At 40.7% G+C, this 22,833-nt stretch overlaps 1 protein-coding gene across 2 annotated transcripts in view; it reads right to left on the bottom strand.

The window, feature by feature from the left end:
* Positions 1-3,514: 3,514 nt before the first annotated feature.
* disc1 (DISC1 scaffold protein) overlaps positions 3,515-22,833 on the bottom strand; it is a 131,903-nt gene continuing 112,584 nt past the window's right edge. Inside the window, exons 13-14 of one of the 2 annotated variants that reach the window (XM_072559664.1) lie at positions 16,309-16,429; positions 3,515-6,548 (exon numbers count right to left, since the gene is read on the bottom strand). In XM_072559664.1, coding sequence (XP_072415765.1) covers positions 6,412-6,548; positions 16,309-16,429 — 258 coding nt within the window. In that variant the 3' untranslated portion in view covers positions 3,515-6,411. Of the gene's footprint in view, positions 6,549-16,308; positions 16,430-22,833 lie in introns of those variants that run through there. The other variant, XM_072559655.1, reaches the window with a different exon arrangement.

Genomic DNA, 22,833 nt, shown 5'->3' with positions numbered 1-22,833 from the left:
CACTGGGCAACTCTTTATATAGTTCTAACAGTTTATTATATGCTTTAACTGATATAAAACATACAAATAACTTCTGCAGTCCAGGAATGAATTCCATGTTACACAATTAGTTGCATAGTAAGAGTCGCAAATATGCATTATAACATACAAAGTTAACTACTTTTCCAATAACATTAAGAATCTGTCAATCCTAAATATAAAAGACATACTTTATGTGTTTGTTCTTGAGCTGCCTATCATACTAGAAAATACATTTTGAATGGATTATAAATACTTACGACAGTTTGTTTTTTGACATTTATTAGTAGTTACTGCACCATTAAAAATTTAATAAATACATTATTATAAGCTCTCAAAAACAAATTATTCATTCATTTGATTTTACTGACAACAAGGCATGAATTATCAAAACAGACTTATGGCATTTATGGCAGACATGGAATCTTAATGGTTTTATAATTTTCATGCATTTACAGGGTGTAGACAGCATTTATATTTGTCCCTAATCTCCCAGAACAGGTGAGTGAAGGCTTTTTAGTACTGGCAAGTCTTTAATGGTATCCATGTCTAAACTTAACTTGACCACCCACCTTTTGAGATAGTCACCTTCTTCTGCCACTATGTAGCAGTTAGTTCTAGGAGTGGTGCAGACTGAGCGGTCTGAACTAGCTCCTTCACACTGACAGCAATACCTCACTCCAATTGTCAATAAACAACAGTGTTGCTTTTCTGGCTCTATATATAGAAAAATATGTAATTGTTTAAGTGTGATCTATGGTTCAGTAGATAGCACTTATGCCCGAGTCAGAGGTAATAGGTTCAAGGCTGTCTTGATCACAAAATTTAGGCTAGCATTCAGTGCACTGGATCATTGCACTATGGGTGATACCACCTTACCGATGAGATAATAAACTGAGATTTCTCTCAGATGGACCGAAAGGATTTCATGGTACCATTTGAAGAAAAGCAGAGGTGTTACCCCTACTGTCCAGTCCAACACTTTGTTCCTCAACCAATCTCTCTAAAACAAATTGTGTGTTCATTATTTAATTGCTGTTTATGTGAACTTGCTGTGAATAAATTGGCTATTGCACTTCCTATATTATGTCAATGACTACATTTCACCAACAGTGTTGCACTTTGGGACATTAAAAATGCTCTAGTCTTTCTTTTATTAGTTGTTGTTCTATCAGATGTTCTTGCAGAAAAATACTACACTTCCATGGCAAAACTGCTAAGCAGCAGTAAACTTATCAGGAATGGCTCTGATGCTTCAAAGCTCGCCTATCCAGCAAATAAGATGCAGCAAGTGAGTGATGGATTTAAAAGAACAGAGTATTCCCAGTGCATGACAAATCCATCAATGGGAAAACATTCCAATTCCTGCTGTTTTCCCACTTTGTCATTCTGTACCTAACTCTTCTCCTGCAAATGGCTCTACCATTGCTTTGAGGAGAAAGTGAGGACTGCAGATGCTGGAGATCAGAGCTAAAAATGTGTTGCTGGAAAAGCGCAGCAGAGTCAGGCAGCATCCAAGGAACAGGAGAATCGACATTTCGGGCATGAGTCCTTCTTCAGGAATGAGGAAAGTGTGTCCAGCAGGCTAAGATAAAAGGTAGGGTTGGTTGATCAGTGTGTCCCAGAGGCGTTCTCTGAAACGTTCCGCAAGTAGGCGGCCTATCTCCCCAATATAGAGGAGGCCACATGCGGCCTGTCTATATTAGGGGGACAGGCCGCCTACTTGCGGAACGTTTCAGAGAACACCTCTGGGACACCCGGACCAACCATCCCAACCGTCCCATGGCTCAACACTTCAACTCCCCCTCCCACTCCACCAAGGACATGCAGGTCCTTGGACTCCTCCATCGCCAGACCATAGCAACACGACGGTTGGAGGAAGAGCGCCTCACCTTCCGCCTAGGAACCCTCCAACCACAAGGGATGAACTCGGATTTCTCCAGTTTCCTCATTTCCCCTCCCCCCCTACCTTGTCTCAGTCAAATCCCTCGAACTCAGCACCGCCTTCCTAACCTGCAATCTTCTTCCTGACCTCTCCGGCCCCACCCCCACTCCGGCCCATCACCCTTACCTTGACCTCCTTCCACCTATCGCATTTCCAACGCCCCTCCCCCAAGTCCCTCCTCCCTACCTTTTATCTTAGCCTGCTGGACACACTTTCCTCATTCCTGAAGAAGGGCTTATGCCAGAAACGTCGATTCTCCTGCTCCTTGGATGCTGCCTGACCTGCTGTGCTTTTCCAGCAACACATTTTCAGCTCTACCATTGCTTTACTTGATATCTGCAACCACTGATCAGATTCCTTTCAATTCTTTGAAATTACTTCCATAAAAGTGTCCTGTGCCTTGTCTCTTCTGTATATCTCTCACTAACACATTTGATCCTTTCTTAGTCTCATTATCAAGTTATGTGTAAAAGTTGGAATTGATGAATGTGATCAGAGAATGTGAATTCATCTGTAATGGTATATATACAACTATGTAAATATAGAACATTATGGATGCTTAGAGTGGAATCATCTGGTAACTCTATAATTGTTGGAAACATAACTGGAAGCACTCAAGACTTTCGCTTGTAGGTAGGATGACTGGCAATGTGAGATTCACACTGCAACTAGTTATTTAGTTATTCATAGTCAAGGTATGAGCAAATCTTGCAGGAGGGATAGGCAGGGAGTTTGCACTCCTGGGTTGAAGGCTCAAGTGTCACAATTAAAAAGCACACAGACAGGCATTCATCTACTGCAATTAGGTGCATCATTCTCATTATCTGAAGGTTTGAGAATAACAATTGCTGTCAACACCTGTTCATGCACCATCTGGATCCCTGAAGCTGCTAACATCTCATATCAGAGAGCAGTTTCTCTCTCAAGCCACCCAAGAACATGGATATTCTGTTTTCCAGGAATGTCAGCAGGAGACCTTCTTGCCTTCCCAATGTGGAGTGGGTCGAGGTTGCAGCAGAGGTTAGTGGCTTTGGTATCCTTGCCAGAAGCTGGCACAAGTGCAAAGGAAAATTAATGACGTCCTGTGCTTCCAAGGGTAAGGCACTATGTAGTCATACGAAGTGGCACTCATAAGGGTATCAAGCAATGTGAATGTGTAAGTGGAGAGGGATGCCAGATAGGAATTTCAATTGCAAGTCTCATCATTTGTTGGAAGATTAGATTAGATTCCCTACAGTGTGGAAACAGGCCCTTTAGCTCAACACGTCCACACCAACCCTCCGAACAGCAACCCACCTATTTCCCTACATTTATCCATGACTAATCCACCTAGCACTATGGACAATTTAGCATGGCCAATTCACCTGACCTGCACATCTTTGGACTGTGGGAGGAAACCGGAGCACCCGGAGGAAACCCACGCAGACACTGGGAGAATGTCCAAACTCCACACAGGCAGTTGCCCGAGCCGGGAATCGAATCCGGGTCTCTGGCACTGAGAGGCAGCAGTGCTAACCACTGAGCCACCATGCCGCCCCACGGTGGCTCAGTGGTTAGCACTGCTGCCTCACAGATGTGGACTGATGCATTGGAAAGAGAGGATGATCAAGTGAGGGAGGTTGGAATGTAATGAGCATGGGTCAAGGAAACTGTCTACGGAAAGGTGGAAGTCTGGCTTTTCTACCCTTGCCTAGACAAGGTGTTCAGACCAAGTGCCCAAGTAATGCTTCTGGCTTGCAAGGAATGAATGCCTGTCTGGGTTTCCTTTAAATCTGTATCTAAGAATTTTGATCCCATAAGGTGATGGCAGTAATGTGATTTCTTACCAATCCAGCCACAAAATTTATTCTGCTTCTTGAACATGCACAAAATAAGCCTGCAACTGTGTAATTTCATGACAATAGACAATATACCCTAAACAAATGAGATGTAAATTTGCACTGCCATTGCCGAACAAAACATTTTGTCCTTTGTTATAGCTTGTAACCCCAAGAACAGTATACTCTATTAATTTTTTGTTTTAACATTGAACTTTCAACATTAGGGGCTGATATCATTCCATGTTGATATGGAAAATATACATCTTTTGATACCAGCTGATATTCTGAGTGCTGCCTGTCAATGTTAGAAATGCATGCTCCTTTAAGGGTAAACCTGGTACCTAGTAGGAAATGCTGGCTAATTTAGATAGAGACATGGGTGGTGTGGTGGTGGTTTATTAAATAAAAGAGAGTTAGGTTCTTATGCACCCTTGAGGCATTTACAGAAAGATGAGTACCATGATGCTTGGGTGTATTATTTCCCCTTCCAACTTGGTTTTAATTTAGCCCCTCCCTCTTTCACTATCCTTCCATTGTTGACTAACCCTGGTGAACATTGTTTGTAGCTTGTTTTTTTTAAAACTTGTGACATGGGTGATTTGGTGGTAGTTCTTAAAAAGCAGAACTGGGTTTTTCCTAGTGGTGAGGTTGGCTTCTGGACATGTGAAAGGGTGCAGAAGAGAAAGGTGGAAACTAGTGTTTATGTAAATTACAAATTTATGATAATACACTTGTAAGCCTCTACCAGCCTTCTGCTGTCTAAATCAACATATGAATATTGGTCTGTCAATCACTGCTGGGACTATTTGAAGTGCTACTCATAGCTTTTGCTTCAATTAGAAATTATGAAATGGCTTTAAATCCAGACCAAAAGCAAACACTATATAAAATATGGAGAGAATGTAGTCTTTCTTTTCTGTATACAGTGCCCTTGTGCATTACAACTGAACTTTTATTTCAAGGCAAGTTATGTTTACGAATGCTATCAGAATATTCTTCAGGCTGTTTTAAAAGACTAATTAGCTTGTCCTTGATGCATGCAGGCATTACATTATGGGCCCATATTCAATCCTGAAGCTAACTTAATAGATATATTATGAATACAGCACGATGTATTCTTAATGGCACCAACTGGATTATCTGCCTCCTTATGCTGCAAACTAGGGAGCTACGTTTTGCGATCTTGCAAAAAGAAATTTTTTATTTATGTTTTGTCTGTGTGTAACACGGCACTGCTTTACCTTGGGTTTACAACAAAGAAAATTGATTACCTTTTAAAAATGTTACCTTTTAGAAGAGCAGATATATTTTAAATGTTTCCATTTGTTTGCATGTAGAAAAAACTGGATTCTTCTATCTTTGTTTCTTGTATTAGACAATCGTAAGGAATGTGGGGTGAGCTGGCTAGATGGATACAAAACTGGCGAGGTCATAGAAGAGTGTGTTTTGGTGGAAGGGTACTTTTTGAATGGAGATTGGTAATTGGTGGTGTTCCGCAGGGGCTGGTCTGATAATTAGATTTGTGGATAACACTTAAAATAGGTGGATTGCAGATAGTGAGGATGATTGTCAAAGATACAGTGGGATACAGATTGAGTGCAGATTTGGGCAGAGAAACGGCAGATGGAGTTTAATCTGGACAAATGTGAGGTGATGCATTTTGAAGACCAAACTCAGGTGTGAATTTTACAATAATGGCAGACCCCTTAGGAAAATTGAAATCTGGAGGGATCTGGGCATATAGGTTCACAGGCGACACAGGTTGATAAGGTGGTCAAAAAAGTGGCTGGTCTATCAAATGTAAAAGTTGGCAAGTTTTGTACAGCTGTAATATAATTTTAGTTCAGACACATTTAGAATACTGTGTACAGTTCGTGCTGCCACACTACCAGAAGGACGTGATGCTTTGGAGCGGGTGCAAGAAGGTTTACTAGGATGTTGCCTGGACGGTTTAGGTCCTGAAGAAAGGTTGGATAAAGTCAGATTGTTTCACTGGAAAAACAGAGATTGAGGGGTGACCTGACAGAGATCTATAAAATTATGACAGGCATACGTGGATAGTCAGAGGCCTTTTCACATGGTGGTAAGGTCAACTACAAGGGGACACAGGTTTTCCCTACAGTTCTCCCAAATTTACCCCCCTCTCACCTTGAACCTTTCACATGGAGGTGGTGGGTGCCTGGAAAATACTGTCAGTGGAGGTGGTGGAAGCGGGCACGTTAGCAATGTTGAAGGCATATCTTAATAGGCGCTTGAATGGGAGGTGGACAGAGGGATAGAAACCATGCATAGGCAATAAGTAGCAGGTCTAAATAAGGCTGGGAATCTGCATAGGCTAGGTGGGCCAAATGGCCTGTTCCTGCGCTGTATTGTATTTCAGTGTATAAATATCTCCTTTGCTTTAAGGTGATATTAAAAAAGTTATTGATACAAAGCAGCAAATGTTAAACTATTAAATTTAAATACTGGCCTTTGAACTTTTGAAAACTAAATTAAGTGCATTATTAGTAACCAAGTTATATATTTTGTAATTAATGAATTTGACTTCAGGATTTGCCAAGACATGACACAGTTAACAAGACTATTGTCAAATGGAATGTCATAAGCCAACATCAGACACATTTGCCTTCAAATAATTACTTTCTTAGTCACCAGCTGGTTGATTATAAAATCTCCTAACTCCTTTTCTTCTTCATCGGGCAAAAGCTGTTTCAACATTGCCTGCAGTGTTTCTTTTACCATCTGGACTTCTCTCTGTAGATGCTGTGGGCAGTTATTAAGGATGAAAGATGAAGATGATTAGCAGTTACTTTCCACAGAAATTATTCACTGAATGGAAATGGCTCTGCAAGTATCAGCTAGACACAGCTAAAATAAATGTGTTTTCAAAATAATTCTAAATATTTGATGATCAAATAATGATTACCTATGTAAAATACTTTTAATTTTACTATTGGTTCATTCTATATTTACTAATTTGGTTAACAGACTAGAATTTCTCACCAATGAGTCAAACTCACTTCTGTCAGCAACATCTTTTAAACATCTCTGCTGTTCAATAGTTAACTGACAGCAACGCAAAAAAGTATACGATAAAAGAAATCTGTAGGTTGGTGACTAAAGGCAGTCTGCATTACTGAGTAGAGAAATTATAATGTCCAAGGAAGTGTAATAAAAATTAAGAATTTGCTGTTTTATACTTTAATATAAAAGAAACATCAAAGGAGCTTTGTGGAAGCACAAGGAAACAATGGACAGAGAGCAAACAAAGACATTCTAAGAAGTGGGGACCAGTCACTTCTTCAAAGAGGAGGACTCCAAAAGGTGAAAAGTTTGAAAGACTTAAGGTAATTCCATGATATGGGACTTAGGTGGCTGAAAGTAGGGCCTACAATGATAAATTGAAGTGAAACCGGAATCAGGGAAATTGAGACACTAGTGTGGGTAAGGGAAGGCGGTGTAAAAATAGGACTGGCCATGAAATTGAGAATTCTAAACATGGAATGTTCCAGAACTAGGAGCCAGTTGGCAAGGATTGAAGTGATGTGCAAGCAGAATCTGATGTGGGATAGGATATGAATGGCAGAGTGTTGGATAATCTGAAGTTAAGGCCATAAAATATATAAGCAGCGTAGGCTATTTGGCCCTTCAAGCCTGCTCTGCTATTCAATATAGTCATGGCTAACATTCTGCAATTTCACCTTTCTGCATTTTCCTTATCTCTTCACTGCAGCAGTATCAAAGCAAAACTTTTTAACTTCAGTCTTGAATATACTAAAAGACTGAGCTTTCACAGCTCTCTATGGTCTTCAGTTCCAAATATTCACAACTGAATTATGAAATTTCCCCTCTTCTCAGTCCTAAATGATCAAACCCTTATCCTGAGCCTGCAATCCCAGGTTCTAGATTTCCCAAAAAAAGAAAGAGGTTTTCAGCATCTACCCTGTCACACCCTTTAAAATTTTATGTTTTTTTTGTTAAATAATCTCTCATTCTTCTAAACTATCAGGAAGAGTTTAATCTTCTCAATGCCTCTTTACTGTACAATCTCTTCATCCCAGGAACCAGTCTGGTGAATCATAACTGCACTCTCTCAAGGGCTAGAATATCATTCTATGGGCAACAAAATCAAAAATACACAGTTCAGATACCAGTGCTACATATAATTGAAGCAAGACCTCTTTACTCTTCATTCCTTATGTGACAAAAGCTAATATACCTGTTACCTTCCTAACTGCTTACTGCACATGCATGTTAACTTCCTGTGCTTTAATGAGGTTGGAGGATGTGCACCTAAATAGTTGGGTCTGAAGATGACAAAGACATCAATGACATCTTTAGCAGATGAGTTGTGGGCAAGGATGAAGGCAAATTATATTACAGAAGTGAGATTAAGTAATCTTTAAGTAATCTAACCAAAACTTTGTGCAACTATAGCAATCCTCCTCATTCCTGTTCCTTTTCAAAAAAGGCCAATATGCCATTCAATTTCCTGACTGCTTGCTGCATTTTCACGTTAAGTTTCTCTGTTCCTTGTAAAAGAATACTAAAATCTCTTTGAACATCAACAATCAAAAATTTAAGAAAATATTCTTCTCATTCTTAGTACAGAAGTGAAAAAACTCATTTCTCCACAGTCTACTCCATCTGCCATCTTGCTGTCCACTCAATCTCTGCAATGTAAGGTGTGTGATTTATGCACATTAATATTATTTACTTTAGAGTTTAGATTTTGAATGAGTAGAAATTAGCCATTCCAAAAGCGAGTGCTTCCAAGTAACCTGTTGGACTATAACCTGGTATTGTGACTTTTAACTTTGTCCACCCCAGTCCAACACCAGCACCTCCAAGTCATGGTATCCAAAAGCAGCTAACATGGGGCACTCCCAGACTGATGGAAGGAATTTCTACTGTTTTAAAAAAAATTACCAGAGAGACCAAACATTGAAAAGCATTTGATTGCTTTTATTTAGAAGAATTGTTTTAGCTTAGCTTAGTTTAGGTTTCCCAGAGATTGGAAAGCTTTTAGGCAGCTTATAAATGAAAGGAGTTAGTTCAGAACAGTTAGGAAATAGTTACCGCTAAGGGTTTTGTTTGAAAAATTCCAGATCAGAAATGTTTGATCAGTTCCTGAAGGGGTTACTTGAAGCGAAGAAATTTTAAGCTCAGTTGTGTGAATAATCAAGAAAGAGGCCATCAAGCTCTAATGACTATGAATTGAAAAAAAAAGTTATGTCAAAGCTATAGATGTGATAGAAAAGGGAACACTCTTTCTAGTAAAGTGATGGTGTTGTAAATAGATTTCCTTGTATCTTGTTCTACCATGTATTTCAAATTGTATGAGATGTAAATAGCTTTATTTGTTTTATTTTATCTTTATTTGTTCTGTATAATAACCTTCTCTTATTAAAACCATAAGTGCAAATTTGTGTGGTTATGTTTCAGCACAAGACCATATTAACTTTGAAAAAAATTATCTATTAAGCCTGTCTGGAATCTGACTTGCCTGGTAATAGTATCAGCTAGGATCGCAACATCTATTTCTATATCACTTTGCAGCCTCTCTTCGTCCTTTTCATCATTTACATTCCATTAAGCATTTGTCTCAACCAATTTGAATAAATTATTCTTGATTTCTTTGTCAAAGTCATTGCTGTAGGTTGAGGCTGGAGTTCTGATCCTTACAGCATTCCAATAGTTACAGTCTACTAGTCAGTAGCATGAGAGCTGAAAGTGATGGTTAGATCTTTAATATGATGCACAGTCTGCCAGGACTGGCACAATCATTCAGGCAAGGGAACAGATGGAGAATGAAAACTGGATATCATGAACAGCTTGTATAGAAGCTAATCAAGGTTTATGGATGATGTCACCAAGTCACCATGTAGACAAAGAAAAGGTGGCCAAGGATGGATCGAGATGGGATCTTGAGTGTGATAAGACGTGTTAGCTCCTTTGCACAGTAATGTGGAAACATTTGTGCAGCTTCACATCAGAGGATCTATGATGAAGAAGAGGCAGTGGAGCAAAATTGCATGGTCAACAATGTTGAATGCAGCACACATGGGTAACAGCTGAATGGATTATTCAAAATCTTTGAGACAAAGTACATGAAATCTTTGTACTCACTGCAGCGGAAGAGTAAGGAAGAATTTCAGTGCTGTTTTACTGTGAAGAAAGGTAGTTGTGATTGTTCTTAGGTTTCAAAATAACTCTAGAATAATGAACTGATTTGACTGTGGAGAGAACTGCAATGCTGCAAAAACCTGGCTTATGCACTTTGAGCAATAGATAACAGTAACATTTCCGATGTTCTCTAGTTTGCAGATGACAGGCCTTCACAGCTGGTGAAATGAAGCCCGCAAACTAAAGCACCCTTTAAATGGTATTGGTGTTAATATCAATTACAAAATCTGGTTTCGACACTGAGCAATTTGCAATTTTGGAGTCTTACAGACAAGGAGTTATTTACTTGGACAAAAAGGAAAACAAGATCAGAATGAGAGGAAAGCCAAAGGAGGGATGTTGAAAAGTAAGTAAAAGTAATATTTGTGAAAGTTCCTTAAAAGTCAATTATATTAGTATTTTAAGTATTTCAAAAGCAGATAGCAAACAAAATATTGTTACCTGTCAGAACTAGAGAGTCATAGAGATGTATAGCATGGAAACAACTTACCCATGCCGATCAGATATCCCAACCCAATCTAGTCCTATCTGCCAGCACCCGGCCCAGATTCCTCAAAACTCCTCCTATTCATATATCCATCCAGATGCCTTTTAAATGTTGCAATTGTACCAGCCTCCACCACTTCCTCTGGCAGCTCATTCCATACACATACCACCCTCTGCATGAAAGAGTTGCCCATTAGGTCTCCTTTATATCTTTCCCCTCTAACCCTAAACCTATGCCCTCTAGTTCTAGTCTCTTCCCCAACCCCAGGGAAGAGACTTTGTCTATTTATCCGATCCATACCCCCTCAGAGTCATAGAGATGTACAGCATTGAAACAGACCCTTTGGTCCAACCTGTCCATGCCGACCAAATATCCCAACCCAATCTAGTCCCATCTGCCAGCACCTGGCCCATATTCCTCAAAACTCTTCCTATTCATATATCCATCCAGATGCCTTTTCAACGTTGCAATTGTACCAGCCTCCACCAGTTCCTCTGGCAGCTCATTCCATACCCATACCACCCTCTGTGTGAAAAATTGCCCCTTAGGTCTCTTTTATATCTTTCCCCTCTCACCCTAAACCTATACCCTCTAGTTCTGGACTCACCAGCTGCAGAGAAAAGACTTTGCTTATTTACCCTATCCATGCCCCTCATAATTTTGTAAACCTCTATAAGAGCACCCCTCAGCCTCCGATGCACTAGGGAAAACAGCCCCAAGCCTGTAGCTCAAATCCTCCAACCTTGGCAACATCCTTGTAAATCTTTTCTGAACCCTTTCAAGTTTCACAATATCTTTCCGATTGGAAGGAGACCAGAATTGCATGCAATATTTCAACAGTGGCCTAACCAATATCCTGTACAACCGCAACATGACTTCCCGACTGTACTCAATACTCTGACCAATAAAGGAAAGCATGCCAATCGCCTTTTTCACTGTCCTATCTACCTGCGACACCACTTTCAAGGAGCTTTGAATCTGCACTCAAAGGTCCTTCGTTCAGCAACATTCCCCAGGACCTTACCATTAAATGTATAAGTCCTGCTAAGATTTGCTTTCCCAAAATGCAGCACCTCACATTTATCTAAATTAAATTCCATCTGCCACTTCTTAGCCAATTAGCCCATCTGATTAAGATCCTGTTGTAATCTGAGGTAACCTTCTTTGCTGTCTACTACACCTCCAATTTTGGTGTCATCTGCAAACTTAATAACTATACCTCTTTTGCTCACATCTAAATCATTTACATATACGACAAAAAGTAGTGGACCCAGCACCGATCCTTGTGGCACTCCACTGGTCAGAGGCCTCCAGTCTGAAAAACAACCCTCCACCGCCACTCTCTGTCTTCTACCTTTGAGTTAGTTCTAAATCCAAATGGCTAGTTCTCCCTATATTCCTGAGATCTAACCTTGCTAACCAGTGTCCCATGGGGAACCTTGTCGAATGCCTTACTGAAGTCCATATAGATCACGTCCATTACTCTACCCTCATCAATCCTCTTTGTTACTTCTTCAAAAAACTCAATCAAGTTTGTGAGACATGATTTCCCACACACAAAACCACGTTGCCTATCCCTAAGCAGTTCATGCCTTTCCAAATACATGTACATCTTGTCCCTCAGGATTCCCTCCAACAACTTGCCCACCACTGACGTCAGGCTCACAAGTTCCCTGGCTTGTCCTTACCATCCTTCTTAAACAGTGGTACCACTTTAGCCAATCTCTCATCTTCCAGCACCTCACCTGTGACTATCGATGTTACAAATATCTCAGAAAAGAGCCGAGCAATCACTTCCCTAACTTCCCACACAGTTCTAGGGTACACCTGATCAGGTCCTGGGGATTTATCCACTTTTATGCGTTTCAAGACATTCAGCCCTTCATCCTCTGTAATATGGACATTTTTCAAGATATCTCCATCTATTTCCCTACATTCTATATCTTCCACGTCCTTTTCCACAGTAGATACTGATGCAAAACACTCGTTTAGTATCTGCCCAATCTCCTGCGGTTCCACACAAAGGCCGCCTTGCTGATCTTTGAGGAGAAAGTGAGGACTGCAGATGCTGAAGATCAGAGCTGAAAATGTGTTGCTGGAAAAGCGCAGCAGGTCAGGCAGCATCCAAGGAGCAGGAGAATCGATGTTTCGGGCATTAGCTAATGAAGAAGGGCTCATGCCCGAAACGTCGATTCTCCTGCTCCTTGGATGCTGCCTGACCTGCTGCGCTTTTCCAGCAACACATTTTCAGCTCTGATCTTTGAGGAGTCCTATTCAATCCCTAGTTACCCTTTTGTCCTTAATGTATTTATAAAAGCCCTTTGGATTCTCCTTAACCCTATTTGCCAAAGCTGTCTCATGTTCTCTTTTTGCCCTCCTGATTTCCCTCTTAAGTATACTGCCTTTGGATTCACTCAATCGATCCTGTCTATCCTGTCTATATGCTTCCTTCTTTTTCTAAACCAAACCATCAATTTCTTTAGTCATCCAACATTCCCTATACCTACCAGCCTTTCCTTTCACCCTAACAGGAATATACTGTCTCTGGACACTCATATCTCATTTCTGAAGGCGTCCCTTTATCTGCGAACATCTGCTCCCAATCAGATTTTGAAAGCTCTTGCCTAATACTGTTAAAATTAGCCTTCCTCCAACTTAGAACTTCAACTTTTAGATCTGGTCTATCCTTTTCCATCACTATTATAAAACTGACAGAATTTTGTTTGCTGGCCCCAAAGTGCTACCCCATTGATACCTCAGTCACTTACCCCACCTTATTTCCCAAGAGTAGGTCAAGTTTTGCACCTTCTCTATTAGGTGCATTCATATATTGAATCAAAATTTCTTATAAGTACATAACAAATTCCTCTCCATTTAAACCATTAACACAATGGCAGTTCCAGTCGATTAAGAATAATAGGGTGGTTATAGTAGGAGATTTTAATTTTCCTAGAGATAGCTGAGATCTCCTTACAAGTTTGTTTCTCAATTTGCCTCTGACTATTAGGGGGTCTATAATACAATCCCAATAAGGTGATCATCCCTTTCTTATTTCTCAGTTCAACCCAAGTAACTTCCCTGGATGTATATCTGGGAATATCTTCCCTCAATACAGCTATTCCTGATCAAAAATGCCACTCCCCTTCCTCTCTTGCCTCCCTTTCTGTTCTTCCTATAGCATTTGTATTCTGGAACATTAAGCTGCCAGTCCTGTCCATCCCTGAGCCATGTTTCTGTAATTGCTATGATATCCCAGCCCCATGTTCCTAACCATGCCTCTGAGTTCATCTGCCTTCCCCGTTAGGCCTCTTGCACTGAAATAAATGCAGTTTAATTTATCAGTCCTACCTCATTCTCTGCTGTGTCCCTGCCTGCCCTAACTGTTTTGACTAGTTTCTTTTCTCAACTGTACCAGTCTCAAATTAATCTCTTTCCTGAGCAGCTTTAGCAAATCTCCCTTGATTATGCAAATATCCAAATTTTGGTTTATCCGAAGGGTGTCTCAAGGTCCCGATAGAAACAGTACGTCAAAGAGCTGTTTCAACCCTGACCCCATCTTTTGTTGACAGGTACAATGATTAAAAATGAACGCAGCTCACTGAAATCCTGCCGAGAACAGTCCTTGTCAGTCCAGGCACCGTCTCCAAATGACTGACTTCTCATCCTGTCTCTCTCTTCCCCCACACCTTCCCCGGAGTACTACATAGGGGTGAACCCTAAACTCCCCCTTCCCCAGATAATCTCTCCAACATTGACCTGTACACGGCAGAGGTGGAACCGGAGAAAAACTTTTGTGTGCGCACGTGCACATGCGTGCTATTTGGAGACTTACCCCACAAAGGCAGCAGCAGTCATACTGTTGAAGTACAGTCTGGCTGCCACACCCACCGGTCCCGACTCTGGGGGGGGTGGGGGTGTGCCAGATGGGGAAGGGCCGGTTGGCAGTAGCTGGGGATGGACGGGGGTGCGGGGTTTGGGGGCAGAGGCTCGCGCTATGTGCTGCTGCCTAGTCTCCTGAGCGGGGAGCAGACTTCACAGAAAACTCCGAGCCCCACAGTAAATCATTTAACCGATTAATCAATTATCCTAACGAAATAGTGCCCGCCCACCTTGTTCAGATAATCAAGGTTCCTCTCTATTAGTCCCCTTCCAATTCAGGTGCAATCCGTGCTTCTCGTACAGGTCACTTCCAATCTAGAAGAGATTCCAATGATCCAAAAATGTGAATTCTTCTCCCATACACCAGCCCCTCAGTCATGCATTCATCTGCTCTATCCTCCTATTCCTACCCTCACTAGCTTGCAGCACCCGGAGTAATCCAGATATTACTACTCTCAAAAGATCTTTTAGAAATACTGTCCATATTGTCCGTTCAGGATCTCATCCTTTTCCCTTCTTATGTCATTGTACACATTGGAACCAATGATCTCCTGCTGGTCCCTCTCCCCCTTGAGAGCATTCTGCACCCTCTCTGAGCCATCCTTTATCGTGGTGCGAGGGAAGCAACACACCATTCTGATTTTTCACTGCTGGCCACAAGAACGTCTGACTGTGCCTCAGACTAGAGAGTCCCCTAACACAACTGATCTCTTGGAACCTGAAGTACCACTCATTGCATTAGAGCCAGTCTTGATACCAGAAACTGGACTGTTCATGCTACATTCCCCTGAAAATCCATCACCCCCTACATTTTCCAAAACAGCATACTTGTTTGAAATGGGGATAGCCACAGAAGACTCCTGCACTATCTGACTTCCTCTCTTACCTTTCCTGGAGTTAACCCATCTATGTGACTGTATCAGCAACTTTTCTCCCTTCCTATAATTACCATCCATCACATCCCCCTGCTTTTGTAAATTCCTCATTGCCTCTAACTGTCTCTGATAGGATTCACAACCAGTTGCATTTATTGCAGATATAATCCTCAGTAACCCGTAAACTCCCACTTCCAACAAAAAGAGCATATCACTCTACTAAAGGCCAGTTTTGCTTCTTTCAATCTACAGACCCAGAAAATAGCACTGTTTTATTCCTCTACAGATTCATTGCTCCAGGCTAACTTGATATTTATGGCTTATATTTTTAAGTTTAATCAAGAGAGATATCTCAATAAAACATATAATCAAGAAAGAACCCACTACTGCAGACTTACTATAAGGCCACACTTAAAAATATTCACTTATCTGTTTCTGTGCCGTGATCTCTCCCAAACAGGTTCCTCCAAGGTTAGTTGTGAATTTCACTGTATGTTAGTTTTCCCAGACACACTCCGATGTCCAGCGATTATGTGAATTCAAACAGCAAAGGCAGTAACTGTGCAGGTTCAGTGTCAGTTGGCAGTGTGGGTTTGTTTCCTCTAACTCTCTCTCTTCCCCTCCTGCACTGACCTCACCATGTGCTGTCTTTGTCTGTTCCTCTCCAGTTTAAAAGTGCTGTTGTTTTGACTTTTTTTTTCTCCAAAGTTCCAAAACAATGCAACAGCATATAAAAGTAATTACTGTTCCTGGAATTTGAGGAAATCACCTCCAATTCCTAAAATACTTCAAAAAAAAAAGGAGCAGCCTGTTACTGCCAGAAATTTTTCCAGTCCTCCACCTTGGATTATAATGATCACTTAAAATAATAATAATAACAATTCTTCTTCTGAAGTGTTTACTAGCTTTCAAACCTCTCAGCATTTATTCCATTTTATTCTACTTCAAACTGAATAAATCTCCGTAAAATGTGCAGGATTATTTTAGGGCTGCTTATCACAATGAAAGATTTTGAAATTTTGCACAAATATCTCTTAAAGATGATATGCACTTGCAGCAAAACTAATTTTAGTTTCTAAGTTTTAAGTTAAAGGATATGAGTAAGATTCTTGTCATGATTGTTCATTGCCATTTGCAGTTGGTCTTCCAAATACACCAGTTTGTGACTAATTGTTTCACACTGTACTCCTATGTCCACTGCAGAACTTTTGTACGTAATCTATAAAAACACAAAAATACATATTTATGTCAATTGTGTCAAAGTAGGAGTACATTTTCATCCTTTATCAAAACAATCCCAATTACATGTCTCCAAGTAATTTTAACATCATAATTTCTGAATGTTGTGCACTGATTTTGGTGAAACTGCTGAATTTTGATACAATCGATAAGCTTACAGAAGTAATTCAGGTTGACAACATGTACAATCTGAATTAGCATCAGTTAAAATTTAGGAATTAATTGTCCTGTATATAATCATTAATGCTATTTTAAGTAGTAAATTCAAGGTAACAATGTGCCAAAACATATGAATGATTTGTGATTCGCAAGTGATAATGCGAAATTAGACCAGCAAATTCATTTATTTATTAGTGGCTCTCCCTAAGCAGCCTCTTCAGCTATAAATCAGGCCCTTATAAGTATTCCAACTTTGGAAGAAGTCTGTATTATTTCCAGTCTATATTTCAATTCCTTTCTCGCAATTTCCTAAACCAAAACTCAAAAACACCTTCAAATCCGCAAAATTCTATTTAAACACAGCATACATAAAATCCAATAAATCCAAAACATGCTGAAGAAATTCAGCAGGACTGGCAGCTGAACTCTATACATAACTAATTCTCTCTCCACAAATGTTGCCAGATCTGCTGATTTCCTTCAGCACTTTCTGTTTTAATTTTAGATTTCCAGGAAGCAACATGATTGATTCTTTACTACCCTTTGGGCAATAAATGCTGCCTGGCCAGCAATGCCCTCATCTTGTGAATGAAAAAAAAAATCTGCAATACTTTTTATAAAATCCAGTCTTAAAGTCAGATGCTTCTCTGAAGTGAGTTGAAGCAACCAGGGCCAACAATTGTGTGGAACTATGCGATTTCCAAGAAATGCCTTGTTGAAAAAAAAAGTTCCAATGTGTCTTTTAAATAATGTTTAAGAGAAAAAAAGCCTCCATAATCATTCAAACTCAAATATTCTACTACCTACATTAGTCCCACTTTCCTACATTAGGCCCACTTCATTTCAAGTGCTCATCCAAATACATATTCTTGAGTCATACAGCACGGAAACAGACTCTTTGGTCCAAACAATCCATGCCAAACATGATCCCGAACTAAACTAGTCCCACCTGCCTGCTCCTGGCCCACATCCATTCACACCTTGCATTTTCATGGACGTGTCCAAATGTCTTTTAAACATTGTAATTGTATCTACATTCAATACTTCCTCACAAAAGTTCATTCCACATGCGAATTACCCTTTGTGCAAAACAAATTGCCTTTCATGTCTTTTTAAAAATCGCTCTCTTTTCACCTTAAAAATGTGCCCGTTGGTCTTGAAGTCCCCTATCCTAGGGAAAAGGAAACTTCCATTAACTTTACCTATCCTCCTCATTTTACAAACTTCTTTGAGGTCACCTCTCAACCTCTTATGCTCCAGTTAAAAATGTCCCACTTTGCTAATCTTTCTTTATAACTCAAACCTTTCATACCCAGCAATAGCTTGGTAAATCTCTTCTGAATCCTCTTCAGCTTAATCATATCCTTTCTATAATTCTATGACCAGAACTGGACACAGTATTCCAGAAGAGGCCTCAACAATGTCCTGTACAACCTTAACATAACGTCCCAACTCTTATACTCAAAGGACTGAGTGATGAAAGCAAGCATACCAAATGCCTTTTTAACCACCATGTCTATGTGTGACGCAAACTTCAAAGAATTATGTACCGGAACCCCTGGGGTCCCTCTTCTGCAAAACTACCCAATGCCCTTTTAAAATTTGTTAGGTTTCCTGCGTCTACTCCCCCCTCCCCAACATCAGGCAGTGCAATTCAGACTCCCATCACTCTCTGGGTGAAAATTTGTTTGGCATGACCTCCAATAAAGCCATGCTGACTATCTCTGATCAAACCTTGCCTCTCCAAATGGAGATTAATTTTCTCCTTCACTGTATTCTCCAATAGTTTCTCTGCCATCAATAATTGGACTGACTGGTCTTTAGTTCTCAAGTCTACCTCTACCACCCTTGTAAAGTGGAATCACATTAGCTGTCCTCCAGTCCTCTGGCACCTCCTATGTGGTCAGAGGTGATTTTAAAATTTGGGACAGAACTCTTGGAATTTCCTCACTTCTTTCCCACAGGCGTCTGGGATACAACACATCCGCACCCGGGGATTTGTCTACTTTTAAATCCAACTTTTCCAATATCTCCTCGCTTCTTATATCAAACTGCTCAAGTAGTTCACAGGCCATCTTCCCTAATTCAATATTTGCATTCTTCTTACCCCTTAGTAAAGGCAGATGTGGAGTACTCATTAACACTCTACTTATTCCTCTGGCTTTATACACCGATTGCCCCGTGGTTGCTAATAGGCCCTACTCTTTGCAGGGATGTACCCATGACTGGAGGTGAATAATTTGTAGAGTCAGGGACAAACTATAGATGCTGAGGGAATGAGAGAAGAACAAGACAGTGTGTGTGAGAGAGAGAGACAGCAATACAGAGCAAGTTAAGAGAAAGACCGTCTCTAAAGGGTGGGGAGAGTGAGGCTGCATCTGGCCGGGGAGGGGGGAGGGTGGGGGGGTGAGGTGGAAAAGAAGGGGTGCAAAGGGCAGTATCAGTAAGGAGGACTACAAGGACTGGGGAGAGGAGGCTGCAAGAGGCACAGGACAGGAGGGCTGTAAGAGTCGGTGGTGAAGAGGGCTGCAGAAGAGGGGGAGCGGCAAGGCAAGGCTGTAAGGGCAAGTGCAGAGGAGAGACTGTGTGTGGAGGGGCAAAGGGAAGGCTGCAAGAGGAGGGAGGAGGGCAGGGAGAAAGGGAGTTTGCAAGGATAGGGAGAAGGGGACTCAAAGTGGAGAGAACATTTTGACATCAGTCAAAGAAATTCCCAGCCATGTGAGAGCCAAGAAGTGTGAAGTCACTGAGGTAATAAATTCCTTGCAAATTAATGTGGAATTAATTGGGGAACTATGGGTTGAAATTGGAATGAACCCTGTGTCAATGTTCAATTTAAATCTGAAATTTGGATGAAAGATGCAGTAAAGAAGAGTATTAAGTGCCTGGCTAAAATCCAACTTTATACTTGCGCGATGAAAACATAGTTGTGACCTTTCTAGTCTGCAGAAGGTGTTGTTTGGGATGTTTTTTTTTGTATGCCTTTGCTCGCCAGTTTAAAAATAAAACAAACTTTTGTTGTTAGCTTAAGGCAAATTACACCAAGTTGGTCACTATAAATGATATAGTGATCCTAAAAAGAGCCTTACAAACTTGTCTTGGGAAAATACTAGAGTGAACAAACCCAAATTCAAGCAAGCACTGAAATTCAAAATCAGCAAGTTGAGGACCATCCACCAAATCATCAAATTCCAATGTCCCCAGCAGAAGGACAGAAATGGCACAGCTAAAGCCACGCATGATGACCTCACAGAGGACTCTTCAGTCATAAGACCACCACAGGAGATGAAACAGTTTACAGCTTGAACAAGGAGTCTATCATGATGATATGTGCTGTCAAAGGAACTTACACTACCACAGAATCATGGAGACACCCTTAGAATCCTAAGTGTGACCATCTAAACTTCAGAACTGCAATAACCTCAAAGATTGAAAGAATTAGCAAACACACTTTCTGCAATAAATTGTTTCTTGAGATGAAAGGGAGGAGGAGAAACTGTTATAAAGGAATTAAAAGCAACATGCTAATTAACCATCCTTGGGAAGGAGTCAAAGCAACATATATATAAGCACTTTCCTGGGAGAGAGGAAATAACACTGCTTAATGACCTACTGCCTCATGATAAAATGGACAATTAAAATTGCCTGCAGAAAGAATGTCCTAACGGGATTAATTGCAGGCAAATCTGTGTTTTTGCTTTCAAACACACAGTTAAAGCTGAATATAACATGGAACAGGGGAGCTACTTTGATAAGAAGGCAAGGTACAGACTTGAGGTCTCCAGAAATGTAATCTGTGTTGGGAGGAAAGAATCTATTAAATCATTGATAATGTCACACCACAAACTTAAAAGAGAGAAGACTGGAAAAGAATTCAACTCCAGGAATCTTTAACAATACTTCGAAGAACAACACTGCACAAGAATTGAACCTTGGACATATCCAAAGACAGATGCTGTTGGTTAGAATTGTAGCTAAATTCCACCATTAATCAGTTAATAGCTAAGTTGTGTTGTGAGGCTTAACTTGCTCACTTATAGATTCGGCGGTTTTATTTTGGTTGTTCCATGCTGTAAAGTTTAAATCATTGTTTCGGTACTTGATTTGTTTGAGATTTCTTAATAAGTGGCTGAATTAAAGGTTTACCCACCACATAAGAGTTTCAGAAATATCATTTTGTGGTTGCTGCAATATGGACAGGATATCCTTGTGGTTTAAGACATATTTCTTGTTGATACAGGGGTGTGCATGTTTTTTTTAAATTTCATCTACTTTTCTGATCAACCTGGAGAGAAATGTTATGATTTGGATGTGCCAGTGTTGGACTGGGGTGGACAAAGTCAGAAGTCACATGACACCTAGTTATAGTCCAACAGGTTTATTTGAAGTCACAAGCTGTCAGGAGCGCTACTCTTTCATCAGATGAAGTGCTATTACACAACTCTGCAGCAGGTGGGACTTGAATGGCATGTTGTTTCTTTCTTCATTAAACCTATTTTTCTAATCAACATCTTCAGAAATATTATGACACACCTTTGAAGCAGGTGGGACTTGAATGTGTATTTTTTTTTCTTTATTTAACCTATTTTTCTATTAAGCTATTCAGAGGTGTTATTACACACTTCTAGAGCAGGTGGAACTTGAACAGCGTACATATTTTCTTTTTTATTTAGTCTATTTTTCTAATCAACCAGTTCAGAAATGTAATTGTACACTTCTGGAGCAAGTGGCACTTGAATCCAGACCTCCTGGTCCTGGGGTATTGTCATTACCACTGCACCACAGGAGGTCCAGTGTGTGCGCATGTTGTTACCCTATTTTTTCTAATCAACCTGTTCAGGGATGTTACTAACACCTCTAGATCAGGTGGGACTTGAACCCGGATCTTCTGGTTTCAGGGTAGGGACACAATCACTGCCCCACAAGAGGGCCCCTAAATGAATGTGCTGCTGACACTAGCAGGAATCAAACTTGCAATTTCTAATTTATGAGACCAATAGCTTCCCTCTTGGTCACCACATCAATGTGCAGGGTTGTACATGTGTAGTTAACACTTTGCATCTGTGAGAAGCCTGCCACAAATGCAAACCACCACTTGCTCAATCTGACATGTATCATCACAGGCAGGGTTCATACAAAACAAACAAACTAGCATCTGTTATAATGCATTTGTGGGTCAATTACTGCAAATCTCAAATATATCTCTCGCAGAAACATTGAGGGCAGGGTAGAAGATAGTAGCAATACATCCATGAGTGTCATAGAAATGTACAGCACAGAAACAGACCCTTCGGTCCAACTTGTCCATGCCGACCAGATATCCTAACCCAATCTATTCCCACCTGCCAATACTTGGCCCATATCCCACCAAACCCTTCCTATTCATTTACCTATCCAGATGCCTTTTAAATGTTGCGATTGTACTAGCCTCCACCATTTCCTCTGGCAACTCATTTCATACATGTACCACCCTCCGAGTGAAAAAGTTGCCCCTTAGGTCTCTTTTATATCTTTCCCCTCTCCCTCTAAACCTATGCCCTCTAGTTATGGACTTCCCCCATGCCAGGGAAAACGTTTTGTCTATTTATCCTATCCATGTCCCTCATGATTTTATAAATCTCTATAAGGTCACCCCTCAGCCTCCGACGCTCCAGAGAAAACAGCCCCAGCCTATTCAACTTCTCCATATAGCTCAAATCCTCAAACTTACTAACCACACTTCTTTTGCTCACATCCAAATCATTTACATAAATGACGAAAAATAGTGGACCCAGCACCGATCCTTGTGGCACTCCACTGGTCACAGTCCTGCAGTCTGAAAAACAACCCTCCATCACCACCCTCTTTGAGCCAGTTCTGTATCCAAATGGCTAGTTCTCCCATGTATTCTGTAATCTCTAACCTTGATAACCAGTCTCCCATGGGGAACCTTGTCAAACACCTTACTGAAGTCCAGCTAGAACACATCTACCACTCTGCCCTCATCAAGCTTCTTTGTTACTTCCTCAAAAAACTCAATCAAGTTTGCAAGTCATGATTTCCCTTACCACCTTTCTTAAACAGTGGCACCATAATAGCCAACCTCCAGTCTTCCGGCACCTCACCTGTAACTATCGATGAGACAAATATCTCAAAGAGGCCCAGTAATCACTTCCCTAGCTTCCCACAGATCTAGGGTACACCTGATCAGGTCCTGGGGATTTATCCACTTTCATGCGTTTCAGGTCA

The sequence above is a fragment of the Chiloscyllium punctatum genome, chromosome 3 (genome assembly GCF_047496795.1).
Source record: "Chiloscyllium punctatum isolate Juve2018m chromosome 3, sChiPun1.3, whole genome shotgun sequence".
NCBI lineage: Eukaryota > Metazoa > Chordata > Chondrichthyes > Orectolobiformes > Hemiscylliidae > Chiloscyllium > Chiloscyllium punctatum.
This window is presented reverse-complemented; position numbering and strand designations above follow the sequence as displayed.